The 17,609-nt window shown below is 45.2% G+C and overlaps 1 protein-coding gene across 1 annotated transcript in view; it reads right to left on the bottom strand.

Annotated features, from left to right (window-relative positions):
- Positions 1-17,609, bottom strand: part of KIAA1614 (KIAA1614 ortholog) — a 48,237-nt gene that overhangs the window by 8,272 nt on the left and 22,356 nt on the right. Inside the window, exons 5-8 of the mRNA XM_069074365.1 lie at positions 15,295-15,451; positions 14,119-14,389; positions 6,902-7,026; positions 6,164-6,348 (exon numbers count right to left, since the gene is read on the bottom strand). Of these exons, the coding sequence (XP_068930466.1) occupies positions 6,164-6,348; positions 6,902-7,026; positions 14,119-14,389; positions 15,295-15,451 (738 nt within the window). The remainder of the gene's footprint in view (positions 1-6,163; positions 6,349-6,901; positions 7,027-14,118; positions 14,390-15,294; positions 15,452-17,609) is intronic.

Here is a 17,609-nt window from a genome sequence, read left to right as displayed (position 1 = left end):
GAAGGCAGACAAGGGTGATGGTGAAAGTATAGCCAGTTTGATACCTACAGTTTCCAGGTGTCACCTGTCTTTATCACTTTTGGTCCACCCTCTATTTGCCTTCTCATGGGCCCCTTTTCTGTTTTCTGGAAAAATACAGTTATTTTCTTCTTGGACTCCAGGTCAACCTCTCTGGCTTTTGACTGAAGGTTTGTTGTTGTTTTTTTTTGCCTTTTGGAGGGCAATTGGGGTTAAGTAACTTGCCCAAGGTTACACGGCTAGTTTTGTGTGTGTGTGTGGGGGGGTGTTAAGTGTCTGAGGCCAGAACCAAACTCGGGTCCTCCTGACTCTGGGACTGGCACTTTACTCACTGTGCCACCTAGCAGCCCCACCTGAAATTGTTTTAACACCGCTGCCACCTCCTTGACCACAAAGTCAGTGTGTCCAGTGGGAAATCCTGTCTTTTCATCAGCTCCTTACTCTCTGACCTATGGCATGGATCCTGCCTTCCCTTTTCATCTCCCTTCTGCTCTTCCTTATGAATTCTGCCCATCTTAGACTATTCTAGTAAGTTCTTTCACTATTTTTGTGAATTTGAGCAAGCTAATTAACATCTGGCCTCAGTTTCCTCTTCTGTAAAATGATGAGGTTGACCTAGATAACCTCTAAGGTCCCTTTCATTTCTAAATTTCAGATCCTAGACCTGGGCCCTCAAGACCTACCATCTTAAAGCCAGCCTATTCTGTCTTCCCTATTTCTCTCCTTTGTGGGTACTTTGCTACAACCTTCACTTTCATTCTCATTCATCTTGCTTAAACCCCCACTCTGGGTTTCCTTTATCCCTTTAGAATACTGCTGAGGTAAGCTACAGAGCTTAATGAGGGGCCTCAGGCAGGCTTTGTCTAAACAAGAGAAATGCCTGATGAGTTTTCAAATGTGTGGGTGGTAAGTGATGATAAGACCCAGAAGAAAAGACCAAATATATACCAGACCTTTTGGGAGAAAGAAAGTGAGGGCCAGGACTCAAAAGAAAAGTCATTTGTAAAAATCACAAAAAAAGATTACTATGCCAAGTACTTTTTCATTCAATGGAAAGGACCTTGATAAGGATACTTGATCTTCATGTTTAACCCAAATAAAAACTGTTAAAACCTCAGAACTGGAGGGACCTCAGAGCTCCCCTCTGTTGAAGTTCAGTCAATTTCATCAGTCAATTTCATCAGTCAATTTCATCATCCGGCTGAAGGTCAACAGAGGATCAGGTTATCATATGTTTGGTGTACTCAATAAGAAGAAATGACTTGGTTGAGAATTCCCTCACACCACAAGGAAGATGGTCATTTCTCCCCTGCAGACACTAACATTTCCCCAATTCAGACCTGTATCACCTGTCTCCTAGGCTGCTACGATAGTCCTCACTGGCCCCCCTTCCTCAAGACTCTCCACTCTCCAGCCCATCCTCCCCCCCAGCCGCCAAACTGACTTTCCCAAACTGCAGGTCTGATCTTGTCCATCTTGCTTAATGAACTCCCGTGGTTCCTTGGTATCTTTAGCATCAAATATACACTTTTCTGCTTGGCATTTAAAACCTTTCACAACCTGGCCTACCTACCTTTCTATAGCTTTGGGGGCATAATTTCAACAGTTTAGGGAGAAGCCCTTTATGCTCTCAACAAGCCACTAAAATTAATCTTACTGTTCCTCAAATACATTGGATTTCCAGTCTCTGTGACTTTAACACTGGCGGCATCCTAGAAGGAGGGTGAGGCCGAGAGTTTGCTTAGCTCTGCCTCACTTAAATCCAGTTCCCGGGCAAGTCTGGACTGCATCCTTGTGATGTCATCGGTCCTCTCTGAGCCCAAAGAAGGAACAACAGCAGAATCTTGAGTCTCCTGGTTAGCTCAATAACACTGTCTACATGACACCTTTCCTCATTCCTCCAGCTGCAACATACATCCTGTATGTGTTTAACATATACAAACACACACATACACCAATCTACCTATCTATCTGTCTGTCTGCCTGTCTGTCTATGTCCATCTACCTGGGGTTCTTAACCCGGGGTCTGCGAACTTATTTTGTTCATCTTTTTATAATGATATTTAAATATAACTGATTTCCTTTATAATTGCATACATTTTTTTCCTATGCATTTAAAAAACATTATTCTCAGAAGGAGCCCTTGGGGGAGAAAAGGAAGGGAACAAGGATTTATTATGCACTTAGTCTGTTCCAGCCATTGTGCTAAGCACTTTACAAATATTATCTGATTTGTCCTGGCAACCAACATCCCCGTGAGATCGATGCTACTAATATCCCCACTTTACAGTTGAGAAAACTGAATTAGACAGAGTTTGAGTATCTTACCAAGGCTATACAGCTAGTAAGTGTGTGAGGCTAAATTTGAACCCAGGTCTTCCTAACATCAGGCCCAGTGCTTTATCTGCTGAGCTAACTAGCTTCACCACAGGCTTCAACAGTCTGCCAAAGGGGTTCATATTACACAAAAAAATGTTAAGAACTCTTGCTACAATTTGGAACTATGCCCCCAAAGCTATGAAACTGAGTATACCTTTTGACTCACAGATAATGCTACCCCAAAGAGATTTTTTAAAAAGGAAAAGGATCTATACAAAAAATATTTATACCAGCCCTTTTCATGGTGGCGAAGAATTGGAAACTGAGGGAGTACCCATCATTTGGGAAATGACTTAACAAGTTATGGTATATGAATCTGATACAATACTATTATGCTACAAGAAATGATGAAGGGGAAGGTTTCAGAAAAACCTGACACTTGTATGAACTGATACAAAGTGAAGTGAGCAGAACCAGGAGAACAATTTATGCCATAACAGAAATATTGTAACAATAATCGACTGTGAAAGACTTAGTAGCTCTGATCTACACAAGGACCAAAGGACTCATGTTGAAACATGCCAGTCACCTCCATATAAGAGAACTGATGGACTTAGTACAGACAGAAGCATATTTTCTTCTATTTCTTTATCTTGCTTTTTTCTTTTCTGGGATATGGCTAATTTGTAATGGGTTTTGTATTTCTTTCTTTCTCAATGGAGGAGCAAGGGGGTGAAAGAGGGAGAGAATTTGGAACTGGAAATAAAATAAAATATAAAAAAATCTTGCTCTATACGTACAACTTGTCTTCCTCAATTAAATGTATGCTCCCTGGGGACAGAAAATGTCTTTGTGCCCACAGTGCCTGGCACATAACAGACTTGTCATAATTGCTTGTTGATGGATTGATTCCCTTCTCTTTGCTCTTTGGTATCCATTTCTTCCATGTCAGTTGTTCTTGTCCTCTCTCCTAACAGACCTTCGCAGCCATTTGGCGGTAACATCTGTAGGGGATGTGTCTGCTGGGATATAGTGTTTCTGCAAGGACTGCCAGTACTAGGATCCTGTCTTGTTGGCCTCAATGCCAGCCAACTTCTGGGTTGGCTGACCTAAGGATATGATGTAAGACACAGGAATTTTGGAGATGAGAGAAATGCTGGCCAAGACCAGGACACAGCATTAGATCTGTAACAGGTGGTGAACCACGGACATTACTATTAGCCATTGGGGCCTTTAAGCACGGCCTCTTTTCAAGGCTGGGGATGCAGCAACAACAGTTACATGAATAAGACCCAGACCCCATAGAGATTCTGAGATCCCGGCCCCATAGGGATGTGGTCTAGGGGTCTTATAGTCATGTAAGCCTATGCTGCTATGACTGAGAGAATTAAAAGTTTCTACAGTGTTTCTCCCTCCCAATGTGGACAATCTATTGGGAGTTAAATGCTTGTGTCTCACATCTACTTTCCTAGAAGATGGAAGTTTATTATAAGACATGAACTTTCAAGCTGCCTATCTGACACTCTTTTCTCTATCTCTCTGACTCTGTTTCTGTCTCTATCTCACACACAGACACAGACACACATACATAGACACAGACACACACACACACAGACACACACACACACACACACACCTCAGAACTCAGGAGGCTGAGGACAGTAGCCCTGTCTTTCCAGTATGGTCCCACCTGCCGTAGTGACCTACCCACCATTCCTCACCCACAACACTATCTCCTTCCTCAAAGACTCTGCGTGTTTGCGCCGACATCTCCCATGTCTCAAATGCTCTCTCCTTCCTAACTTCTGCTTCTGTGGATACCTGCCTTCCTTTAGGACTCAGCTCAAGCTCCATCTCCTCCAGGAAGCCTTGCCAAGTTTCCCTTTCTCACTCTTCTCAACCCTGACTTTCCCCTTTGCAGTTACAGCCAATCTACATATATTATAGTACTGATTTGTGTATATATTGTCTGTGTTACATCAGAATGTAAACTACTTGAGGGCAAAGTTGTTTTTGTTTTGATTTTTTTTTAAATCTTCCCTCCCAAATTTAGCACAGTGCTGAAATGGACTCCACCTGAAAGCATGGTTGGGGCTGAAAAGTAAGTTGGATGTCCCATCCTGTAATATTATGTCTAAGACTTCTCGATTTTGCTTCTTCTAGTCTGACTGAAATATTTTTCAAATACAAACTTAGCCTGAGGTGATTTCTGAACAAAATGCAGATTAAGGAGGAAATGGGGATTTTGTTCTGTGAAATGGAGGTCCATCAATCAATGGGAACAGAGCCTGGCAGTAAGAGGCTGTGCCCTCCCTGGCACTCAGGGCCAGTTTGCTTGTTACCCATCTTCCAAGTTCCACTTGCACCAAGATTGGTTCTGAAATAGCTTTTCTATTCATTCACAAAGGACCACGTGGTGATTCTTCTCCAGGTCACCAAGCATTTCTGAGGCACAGGTGAGACCTGAGTAGGAGGCTACAAGTCACCTACACCCAATGACTGACCACTCTCTAGCCCAACTCAGACAAGCCTCGAACAAGACAAGACAAGACAAGGCAGACTGTGAACGAAGCATCAAATCACCATGAGCAAGTGTGGGAGGACTCAGGGAACATAGAGAGAAAGCATCCACAGGTCTAGGCACAGGCAGCAGAAGGGAAGGAGAAAATATTCAGCCCACATCCCGCAGGCATCTCCGAACTTCACTTTACTGATAGCCTCAGAGCACAAACCTTTTAACTGGCTCCATTCCCAAAGCAAGGACTTAAAGAACCTGATTTCAAGATACTGTCAACACCTGAAGGCAAGTAAATTGTGAATCTTTACCTTGAAGCCTCTGGTACCTTGGGCCTGACACTAGCCTCTCTCAGTCTCTTACTGTTTCAACTTGTCCCCAAATGGAATCAAACCAGCTAAGCTTTTAAATAGAAACAAAAACTAACAAACCTTAAATGCTCCTCAGAAATAAGATTGGTAAAGGTAGGTGAAGGCTACAAATGATATGTTAACTGTGTAGGGAGAGCCAGCAAAGGTGAAATCTCGGCCTTTTGAATAAAAGGTCCTGAATTGGTAATGCCCTAAAATGAGCTCTCTCTCTCTCTCTGTCTCTCTGTCCCTCTCTGTCTCTGTCTGTCTCTTTCCCTGTCTCTCTCTCCTTCCCCCTCTTCCTCTCTCCCCCTGCCCTTCCTCTCTTTCCTCTCTCTCCGTTTCTTTTTTTTTCTCCCTCTCTGTCTCTGTCTCTCTCTCCTTCCCCCTCTTCCTCTCTCCCCCCTGCCCTTCCTCTCTTTCCTCTCTCTCTCCTTTTCTTATTTTTTCTCTCTCTCTGTCTCTGTCTCTCTCCCTGTCTCTCATGCCCTCCCCCTCTTCTTCTCTCCCCCCTGCCCTTCCTCTTTTTCCTCTCTCTCTCCGTTTCTTTTTTTCCCTCTTTCTCTCTCTCTGTCTCTCTCCCTGTCTCTTTCTCCTTCCCCCTCTTCCTCTCTCCCCCCTGCCCTTTCTCACTTGGGATGGAAGTGCACTTACTCATAATTCCCTGTCTCACTTACTCTAATTGGCCTGAGAGCTTTGACCTGCTCTGTTTCTGACCTGTTCGGATTTGTTTTGCCCCACCCTGGGCGATCTGGTGGCCCTCTATCCCAGGAGCTCACCATATCAAAGCAGACCTTTGTACAAACACCCAGTCATCCTAGCCCACTGAAGCAGAACTTCTGAGCTCATGAGATCCGCCAGCCTCAGCCTCCCCAGAAGCTGGGATTACAGGCACTGTACCTGTAACCCACATGGACTGCTGGCCTTCTCTGGGGACTTCTGTGTGGCGGGAAAGAATTACCTGAATCAGGTCGGCCATTCCCTGAGGACACACAGAAGCCAAAGGTGCCATTTGGAGGACGCTGGAGCTCCAGCTGGCTGGTCCCATCTGGAAATACCTCTATTACTCGACCCACTGTTCGGACCAGGTTGGGGACACCAATGTCATCTACACTGAGGGAGCGCTTGGGAGTGATGCCCGGTGACCTACAGGTAAAGCAAGGGAAAAATGTGAGAAGGGTGCAGTTACTAATCTGTATTGCAGGACATGACATCTCTCCAGGACTAGTCTCTTTGACCAGTAAAAGAGAGCATGGTCATGGCTGGTACTGGGGTCCCACTGGTCCTCCCCAGCTCTCCGAGGAGCTCCCTGGCCCCTCTGCTAAAGAGATGCCTCACCTAGAGCTGCCTTATATCAGTCTAGGGTTGGACTGAATGACAGTCCAAGGGTCCAAGAAGCATCCCTGAGAGTCTTTCTCAGATAGCTTTGTCTTCAAAACTCAGGAAAGATCTTAAAGTTAAGCAACTGTTCTAAACATGCTGGCTGTGCCCCCTCCAGGTCCTGCCCCCAGCTTCCTTTTGGTCTGCTCAATCGTCAAATGACTTCATAAATTTAGTGAATTTCCTCCCAAAAGGTGCTCATCAAAAAGGGCAAAAAAAAGGTGCCCACTCCATTTTCCCAGCTATGCCCAGACTGCAGGCAGCCCTTAAGCACACTGCTCAAGCCATCTTGCCAAAGAGTGCCATGGCCCAATCTTACCTCCCAGATGCTCGGGGCTCCCCTCCGTCCCCCACCAGGTAACGGCTTGAGCGGTCAGCCTTGCCTAGCAGAGAATGGAGATTTTGAACTGAGCCAACTTTCCGATGTTGGTGAGAGGGCGACACCTGGTGGGAAAGATGTAGTATTGCAGGTGAGAAAAAATTCTGAACAGAAGCTGATGATGGTGTCTATAAAAGAATTTTAAGATTTTCTACTCCATTACCTTGTCTCTTAGCACAAGGGCCCTCAAACTATTCTCAAGACTTTTAGAAAACTATCTCTTTTTTTAGCCTTTTTTATGTCATGGTCCCCCTTTGGCAGACTGTTCAACCCCTTGGACCACTTACTCGGGATAATGCTTTTAAATGCATAAGTTAATGTACATAGGATCACAAAGTAAACCAATTATGTTGAAATACAATTTATCTAATTAAAAAAAAGTCACAGACCCCAGGTTAATAACCTCTGTTCTAAAGCTTCCTTTGATATTACAGTATAGTAGAAAAGGGGAGAGTTAGGTCATCTGGTTCTGCCACTAACTAGCCCAGTTACCTTAGACAAGTCATTCCTCCCCCTGGATATTTCACTATCTTTTTTAAAAGACAATCGGGGTTAAGTGACTTGCCCAGGGTCACAGAGCTAGTAAATGTTTGAGGCCAGACTTGAACTCAGGTCTTCTGACTCCAGGGCCAATGTTCTTCATCTTTAAAATGAAAGAATTAAACTAATCACTAAGGTCCCTTGCAGTTCTAATGATCTTTTCTGAAGTCAAATAAATTTCTTTTTCTGCAATATAACTCTATTCATTTCCCTTCCAGGTTCACAAAAAATAGGTGCTAATCACCAATCACCTCCTATTTCTTTATTGAAGGATTTAATGATCTTTTCTATCAGATCCTCAGGTGCCTTTCCAAGAGACACCAATGGCATCACAGTCTCCCAAGAAGAATCGTACCTCATCTGCCTTTCTAGCCATTCCTCCTTTATTTCCTTCACTGACTTCTCATCCTCTCCTCAGCTTTTTAATGTTGGCGTTTTCCAGAGGTCTCTCCTTCCTACTCTTCTCTACTCCCTCCCCCCACCCCACTCTCTCCCTTGGCAATATCTTTCATCCCCACACTTTCAATTACCACCTCTCTGCATATGTCTCCCAAATCTAAACTCCAACCCTGACTTCCCTTCTGAAATCAGTTCAGATCCTTATTTCCTACGGAACATACACAGAACATAGTTTTCTATCTTTTAGGAATAGTTTCCTATACAGGATTCAGTAAAAGGGCCACACTCGAGGATCTAGATGGCCACATGTGGCCTCAAGGCTGCAGGTTCCCCACCCCTGCTACAGGACATCTTCATCTAGATTTTTATAATTAACCTCCAAACTCATCACATCCAAAGCTTAGCTCAATATCTTTCTAATTCACTCCTGCTTCTGACATTTCTGTCTGTGTCACAAGCTTCCCTCAGTCTCTAGCCTAGACTATTGCAATAGCCTCCTCACTGATCTTCCTGCATCTGGCCTCTCCTCTGTCCAATTCATCTGTCACAAAGCTGTCAAACTGATATGCTTAAAGCACAGGTCTGAACATGTCACTAATTGCTCAAAAAATTCAGCAATTCCCAATTGCCTTTAGGATAAAATATAAACTCATCTGTTTGGCATTTACAATCCTTCATAATCTGACTCCATACTCTTTTTCTAGGTTAGTCTATCTGTCTGCCTGCCTGTCTGTCTGCCTATCTGTCTGTCTGTCTGTCTCTCTCTCTCACACACACACACACACACACACACACACACGATTCTCCTCTCTTTCCCCCCACTATACACACTACAGTCCAGCCACACTGGCCTACTACATCCTGGCTTCAGGTGGCACAGTAGAGAGAGTGCTTGGTCTCAGGAAGGCCTGAGTTTCCAATCCAGTCTCAGAAACTTACTAGCTGTGTGACCCTGGGCAAGTCACTTAACCTTTGTGTGCCTCAGTTTCCTCACCTGTAAAGTGGGGACAATAACAGCACCCCCTTCCCGGGGTTATTTTGAGGACCAAATAAGATAATACCTGTAAAGCACTCAGCACTGTTCTTGGCACACAGTACATGCCATGTAAACGTTAATTGTTGTTATTGTCATTGTTATTTGCTTTTGCCCTTACCCACCACTCCCTCCCATCTTTTGTCTTTGGACGGGATGCCTTCCCCCTGGTCCTAGAAGGCTCTCCTTCCTAACCTTGGATTCCTGATACGCCTGGCCCCCTTCAAGGTGCCGTTTCCTTCATGAGACCTTCCCAGATTCTCTTAATTGCTACCGCCCCAGCCCTCCTCCTGCTGATCTGTGTATTTTTGTATATTTCTGATCTATCCATTTGTGAACATCCTATATCCTTGGGAGAATGGAAGCTTCTTGAGGGCAAGGACCGCTATATCTCTCAAAGCTAGCACAGTGCCTTGCACATAGTAAGTGCTTAAAGAAACACTTGGTATTGGATTACCATCACCATTCACCAAATCTCCTGTTTGAAACCTTGGAGTTTTTATGTTTTTACTCTTTGGTCATTCAATAAACATTTCTTCACCACCTACTATGTGTCAGGCAATGTGCTAATGGCTGGGGATATGAATACAAATAAAGAAAGACAGGGTATGCCCTCAAGTTGCTTATAATCTAAGGGGGTGGGGGATAGTATAAGAAACAGAAGGAAGCTGCAAGGAGAGGGGATGTGGAGTGAAGAAATGACCAGGCGTGGGACGTGATGGAGAAATCCAAAGACATCCACAAGCAGCGTAGGTGGTGGGGAATTAGGAGAAATCTGTTACCCCTTCTTAAATGCAGGCCCTGGAGTTCATGGCCCCGCTCTCAAGACAGAGAGTCTAAAGGCAGAGGAGGCTGATGAGAGGTGAGTACCAAGGCTGACTCGACCTTGCAGAAGAAGGAGATTTTCCAATGATGAGTTTCCGGGGGAAGGAAGGTATGATGGAGAAGTCCCAAAGAAGTCAGACAGAAGTTTCCTTCCTCCTCACCCGCCATGTCTAATCAGATACCAAATCCTGTCCCTTTCACCATTTCCTCATTCCTCCTCTCTTCTGGCTAGGCAAAAAGGAAGGGAAGGGGGTGGACTGGGGTCGGTGCTAGAAAAGGCCCCTGTCTGAACCAAGCGAGAAATGACGGTGACCCCAAGGGTTGGAGCTAAAGGAGGGGCCTCCTAACGGGAAAGGGAAGCATACCTTAAACAATACCCAGAGGAGTACTGGTAAATGCTTAACAAGCAGATTACTGGGGAAAATTCTATCCAGGACACACAATGAAGTTTAATCTGTATTAGGATTTTCTCAATCACTTTCTTAAGTCTAGACCAGGGGTAGGGAACCAACGGCCTTGAGGCCTCTAGGTCCTTCAAGTGTGGCCCTTTGACTGAATCCAAACTTCACAGAACAAATCAGTTTGGATTCAGTCAAAGGGCTAACTTGAGGACCTAAAGGGCCACATGTGGCCTTGAGGCCTCAGTTTCCCCATCCCTGGTCTAGACAATCAACAAAACAACAAATTAAGTCCTGATTTGTAGTAACTGCTGATTTTCAATGCTCACACTGAGATTTTAACAATGGGCTCTCAGGCTAGTGGAGTGGGCTCGAGCACTCAACCTGACCCCCTTTCCCTGTTTCTGTTGAGGGCACCACCATTTTCCCAGTCACTCTGACTAAGGGTCATGTCATCATCTTTGATTCTGTATCTCTCCTCTCACTATATCCCACCCCCATCCAATCACAGGAGCATAGACCTCAGAGGCCATGGGACAAGAGGTTCCCAGCTGGAAGCAATCTCAGAGGTCATGCAGTGTAAGAGGAAGGGAGAAAAGCTGTCAGTGCTAAGGACAGTCTTTACGGGAGGATTCACTGATTTCCCAGGTGCTGGGGACAGGAAATTCCCCAATAGGAGCCATGGACAAGACAGCCTACGGTTGTTTGGCACGTTTTTGTTAGGTCCCAACTCCTCATTGCTTCACTTCATAGAAAGACAAGATATAAAGCCAAGAATCTTTGAAACAGCCAGTGCTTAACCCCCAGAGATCTGATGTCCTAAGTCCCTCCAAGCCAGGCAGCTTGACCCCTCCTTCCATTTGCTTCAGCCCCTCCAAATGCCCTTCTAGGGACGCTCTGGCCCTGCCTCCAATGTGAGGAGCTCCTGTCCTGCTCCCGCCAGTCTGACTTAGCTTCCAAACAAATCCTCCAACCCCATTCCCGGCACCCACCCTTTCCCTATGGCACCATTCCCCTGAAGCACTTACATGGTACAAATTCAGCTTATCTCCCAGTACCAGGGTTTAGGATGTGCTGTATAAATTTGACTCCAAAATGAAGGCTAGATCCCCAGGGAAAATGGTGTCGGTGATAGTGTTGACACATACTGGCAAACACAGGTGCCAGCAGAGGCATAAACAAACAGACGAGTGGCATTTCTTTCTTCATCACTCCCTACTGCCAGCCCATTGTCTTCGTGCCCTCTCTCCTCCCCCAGTGAATTTTCCCTTTGTTCTACTGCTTATGTTTTCCTACCACTTGTCTTTTGCCCGATATCTGGTAGAGAGGCAGGAACACTGGCTCTGGAGTCAGAAGGCAGGGGTTCAAATGTCACCCTGATGCTTACTACCTGTGTGAGCCACACACGCCTCAGTTTCCTCATCTGTAAAATGAGGGGGTGGGACCAGATGGTCTCCAAGGTCCCTTATAGCTCTGGCTCTATGGGGGACCCCAACCCTTTACATGAGGAAACAGACCTAAGGAGGGGAAGTGATTCGTCCAAAATCACACCTGTAGTAAGTGGATGATGGATGATTGTCCAGGAGAGGATAATGAAAAGAAATGTGGTTAGATGGGTGGGAAGAGAGCCAGTCAAAGAACTTAAGGAACAGTATCAACTGCTGCAGATATGTCAGTGAAAGAAGGACAACTAATCAAAACCAGCCACTAATCAATCATTATTAACCACAGAGAAGGCTTTGGTTTGAAGCCAGAGTCTGAGGCATGGAGGAGTGGAAGGTGAGGAAATGGAAGCAACATGTGAAGATGACAGCTCAAGGTGATGGCAGGGTCAAGGGGAAATTTTTGACAAACAGATGAAACCTGACTAAGTTTACAGGCATCATGGAAAGAGGCAGTAGACAATAAAAGACCAAAGAGGAGAGAAGGGTATTAAATAGGGTAGAGGTCCCTGGAGGACATGGGATAGAATGGAATCAAGGAAACAAGTGGAGTGGCTGGCCTTAGCAAGGAGAAGAGCTGCCTTTTCCTTAGAGGATGGAGGACAGAAGAGGGAATGGTTGACAAAGTAGAGGGGTTCTGAGATGTGGAATAGGAGAGTTTTCTCAGTCCCATAAGACATTATTCCCTTCACTGAGAGAGAAGGGGTATACAGGTTGTAGGGTGTTTGAGAAGAGAAGGCAAGGCCAGGAATAACCATTGTGGGGAGTGTGATAAAAGCTCCTTCAGGAAGGACAGACAGATTTCTCTGCAGCAGTAAGGGCTCAGGTGAGACCAGAGAAGCTAAATTTGCAGTGAACATGGTCTGCAGTTACATAACTTTCTCCAGTAGGTCTGGGATCCTGCAGCATTAAATCCTATGATCCTACCACATACCTAAGAAATAATAAAAGGAGCTCACATCTACAGAGTGGTAGCAATATAGGTAGCTAGACGGCTCAGTGGGTAGAGCATTGGGCCTGGAGTCAGGAAGACCTGAGTTCAAATCTACTTCAAATACTCACTGGCTGTGTGACCCTGGGGCAAATCGTTTAATCTCTGTTTTAGGAAGAAAATGGCAAACCACTCCAGTATCTTTGCCAAGAAAATCTCATGGATGATACAATCTACAATCACAGTCAGACACACTTGGATGACTGAGCAGCGACACACAGTGGCAGCTGGTGGTACAGTAAATAAAGCATTGGGCATGGAGTCAGGAAGGTTTGGTTCAATTCCTGTCTCAAGACGCTTAATAGCTGAGAGACCCTGGGCAAGTCTGTGAGTCTGTCGGCCAACAAGCAATAAAGTGCTTCCTCTGTGCTAAGCACTGGGGGCATAAAGAAAGGTCAAAAGACAGTGCCTGCCTGCGATGGGCTCAGAATCTAGCAGGAGAGATAATAAGCAAACAACAGGTGCAAACTACATCCCAGATGGACAATGCACTAGATCAGAGAGTACTTGGTGGGGGAGGCATAAGGTATGTGACTGGAAGGGTAGTGGGGGGCTGGCTTACGAAGTCACTTAAATATGTAAAATGGGGATAATAACAGAACCTAAATCAAAGGCTTGTTGTGAGGGTCAGATGAGATAAATTTCTGTAAATTTTAAAACCTTATATAAATGCCAAATGTAGTATAAAGCAATCTCCTCTCAATGACCCTGTGAATGAAGTAGTGCAAATATTATTTTTCTCATTTTAACAGATGATGAAACTGAGGCTAGGTTAGGATGACCTGCCCATGACCAGAGAGCTAGTAAATGGTAAAGCTGGAAGTCAAACTTGGATCTCTGCTGTTTAACCTCAGGTTTTGGGGTATCACATCATAAACTGGGGCTAAGCAGAAGCTCCCTAGAGGATGTTTTTTCTTTTTGGAGGGGGGGAAGGCAGGGCAATTGGAGTTAAGTGACTTGCCCAAGGTCACATGCCTAGTTTTATGTTAAGCGTCTGAAGCCAAATTTGAACTCAGGTCCTCCTGACTCCAGGGCCGGTGTTCTATTCACTGTGCCACCCAGCCGCCCCAAAGATTTTTTTAAAAGAGGAAAACTACAAGGTATGGTCCACTTCACACTGGGTTCAAGGGGACCCATAAGAATCTCAAGGTAAGGAAGAGAGTTGGCCTGATCAGTTGTGATGGATCAGAAGAGCATAGTGCTGGAAAGGAACCTTAGAGGGCATCAGGTCCAACCCAAACCTTCACTTGCCCATGTATAGCTAGCTAATAAAAATATCTGTGGGAGGATCTGAACTCAGGTCTCCCTGACTCAAGACCCAATACTCTCTTGGCTGTGCCATTGAAGATAGGTTCCCTTCTCTTCTCTCCCAGAGTGTCACTATGATTGGCCCTCCTGCCTCCCAGGCCTTCTTCCCAGAATGATGACTTTCTAACAGTAGCTGGGATCAAGGCAGCCAGAGCTATGATCACAGCTGTCCCAGAAGGAAGGGACTGTCCATCCGAGAGACAACGGCCCCTGGGACTCACCAGCTGTAGAGACTGCAAAGAAGGTGTTTTCTTCATCTTGGAGCTATGGACATGGTGGGTTTCACTCTGTTGGGCCTGGTCCAAGGCCGCAGGAGGGATCTGCTCCATACTGTAGCACTGAAACTTTCCCAGTTTCTGTCGGGTGGTTTGGCCCAAGATAGAGAAGAATTTCTTCAGCCCAAGTGCAGAAGAGATACTGCTCCCTTTCTTGCTTCCACTGGCTGGAATGGCCAAGGGGGAGCTGGGTCCTGAAGGGGCCCCTGGCAATGCTCTAAAACACAATGGTCAGCTGGTGAGACAGAGCTACAAAAAGGTGAGTGGCAACTTAAACCCTGGTCTGGCATAAAACAGGCACTGGTCCTGTAAGAGACCCCCATAGTACCCAGAATGCTGGAAGCTAATTCTGGCTGGGCCCCCCTAGTGAGTTCTTCTTGAACTCAAAGGAGAGGACTCTTCATATCAACTCCCTAGCATTAGGGGTTGTGGGACTGGAGGTTCACTGAGTCCTCTGATACTTGGGGAAGTGAGATGCATTAACTTTAACAAATAGCCAAGACTCCAAATAATCAGAGATGAGGAGAGGGAAAGAACACTTGCTCTGAACTCAGAAGACCCAGGTTCAAACCTCACCTCTGCTGTCTACCACCAGCAGGACCTTGGGTAGATCACTTAACTTCCCTAGGCCTCAGTTTTCCTACCTGGAAAGGGAAGGTACTGGGCCTTTGAAGCTCTTTTAACTCTACATCTATAATCCTATGAACCTGTGAAAGGAAGTGGGGGGCTTTGTTCCTACTGTAAGCTCAGCTCTAGGGATCCTGGCCTCTGGGAGAGGATCAGATGTACCTGGGCAAGGAAAACCAGAAGGGTTGGTGGTGAGGGGCGTCCTTATACACTTAGCACAGTTCCTGGTGCCTAGTAGCTGTTATTATGGCTCCCTAAAAGGATGCATAGCTGGAGGTGGTCATGATGAGACAGTCCCAGGGTCTCTGATCCATACAGAGGATGGAGAAAAAGGAAGAGAAGGCTCAAAGCAGCGGGCCCTGGCTCAGCTATCCTCTGTGCCACACAACACAAGGAGCTCATTCCTCCTCTAGGCCATTCAGGAAGCCCCTCAACATCACCACCCTGGGACCATCTGTGAAGCTAGACAGGAAAATCTGCCTTGTGGTCACTCACCGTTTCGAGATGCTTTTTTCTGAGCTTGGTTTTGCCCTCTGGAGTTTGTTCTCCGTCTCCATGCTAGACTGGGGGTGCTCTGTGGCCAATGAGAGCGTGATGCCCGTGGAGCTGAGGCTGCTGGTCACAGGTGACTTGTGAATACCCAAGAACCCACCTGCAACAATCACATGGCCACATCCACGTCAGGCAGGTCCCAGCATCCACACCTTGTATTCTCCAAGTCCTCACAGAAGAGAGTTTTTACCAACAAATAGTGAAAAGGGCAGTGAGGAGACAGAGGGGACGTAAGGTGTATAGAGACATAATTTAAGGAACTCCAAGCAGAGTAATGGTGGTTGCAGCAAGTGAAGAAGTGAAGAGCCCTGGATGGATAAAGTTGGCTTAATTATATGAAAAAAAAATGGATCCCTTCCATTTAATTATATAACCAAAAGCCAACTGTAATCATGACTTTGTCACAGGAACACAAAAAGAAGTGGGAAGAATTTGAGCTCTTTGGGAAAATGGCACCATGTGCAAGTGATGCTTACATACTTCAGTGGATCGAGATCTTGTGGGTTTTCTTTCTATTGGTACAAAGAGAAACCCACCCATGCCTTGTCATCCTGTGATTCTTGTCCCTGCTCTTCCATGGATCCTCCACAGAGGCCCCACCCTGTGTGCTGGAGACCTTCTTCTAGGGTTTGCTATGTTTTTTGGATACCAAAGGCATCCTAAGGCATCTGTTATCCCTCAGTCTTTCCAGGGGCCCTCTACACAAGAAGCAACATTAGGGAGATCATCTAAGAAATGTATGATTAGAAGAGGTAGACTAGTTACCCCTGGAAATATGCATCAGTCCATTTGGGTCCACCATGACTCTCCCCATTGCCCCTTGTTTTCCCCATAACCCTGACGCCCTTGTGACTGTATTGTTCCAAGATTTACAACCATTCAATACCACTGGGAGAACATTTGGGGTTAGACAATAGGTCTCTATGCCAAGGAGCAGCTTGAGATCATTAAAAATACTGCCCAACTGCAATCTAGTCTGCTCTCTTCTTCCTGTTTCATTTTGGATCTGCTTCATTGACCATTCACTATGGTGTGGTAGAAAGTTGTATTTCAATAAGGTCAAAGAAGAGGAAAAGTTCTTACATGTGCAAAAATATTTAATAGCCACTCTTTTTTGTGTTTGTGAAGAATTGGAAATTATGGAAGTACCCCGCTGAACAAATTATGATATATGACTCTAAGTGGAGGACTCTTGTGCTGTAGGAAAAGAAGAAATAGATGATTTCAAAAGGAAGGGAAAAAGCATTTATGTAGTGCAGACACTGAGCTGAGAACTTTTACAAATATTAGCTCCTCTGATCCTTTCAAAGAGACACTGTGTAACACGCTGCAGAGAGAAGTGAGCAGATACTAGGACAATTTATACTATAACATCAATATTATAAAAACAATTCTGAAAGCCTTAAGAACTCTGATCAACTAAATGGTTAGCCACGATGCCATCAGACTGGCAAAGAAGAATGCTGCCCACCTCCTGACAGAGAGATGATGGATTAATATTAAGAAGAAGAAATGTATTGGCCAATGCACGACCAATGTATGACAGATATAGGAACATGTTTTGTTTGACTGTATGTAATACCAGGATTGTTTCCCACTTTCCTTCCTTCCCTCTTTCCTTACCCTCCCTTCCTCCTTCTTTCCTCTCTTCTTCCCTCTTTCCTTTACTCTATCCTGTACCTCCCTCCCTTCTTTTCCCTCCCCTCCCTCTTTCCTCCCTTCCTTTTCTTCCTTCCCTCTCTCCTTCTTTCCTCCCTTCATTCCTTCCCTCCTTCCTTCCTTCCTTCCTTCCTCCTTCCCTCTCTTCAATCCCTATGAGTGGTCAGGGGAAAGTAGGAGGGAGAAAAAATCAAATGCTTGATAATAAAAAATGAAATAAAAAATAAAAATATTGTTATGTTTTAAAAACAAAAAAGGCAAGCTACCAGCTCAGTGCTTTATGCCTTTCTTGACATGAGTTATTGGAGGGTTTTTGAGCTCTAAGAGGAGCCATATTTATCACAGAATCTTGAATAATCTTAAACACACTCATGACAGCTTGGAAGGCTACATTTTGCAACCCACAAATAACAAAAATAGCAGGGTCTTATATCCTTGGGGTCCTCCAGTCAGCTAAGTGACTTTTAAGGTAGGGCAGAATGATTTGTCATGGCCTGCCTGATCTCTTTTCATATTTTCATCAGGGATACCCTCAGTACCCATGAAGAACATGCTCATAAAGATCTTATAAAAATGAGAAAGGAGGCATATGGGTCAGT

This window comes from Petaurus breviceps, unplaced genomic scaffold (assembly GCF_028583685.1).
Source record: "Petaurus breviceps papuanus isolate PSGF00001 unplaced genomic scaffold, PetGlider_PUasm1.0 90895, whole genome shotgun sequence".
NCBI lineage: Eukaryota > Metazoa > Chordata > Mammalia > Diprotodontia > Petauridae > Petaurus > Petaurus breviceps.
Note: the sequence above shows the minus strand (reverse complement) of the source record. Positions and strands in the feature narration are given on the sequence as shown.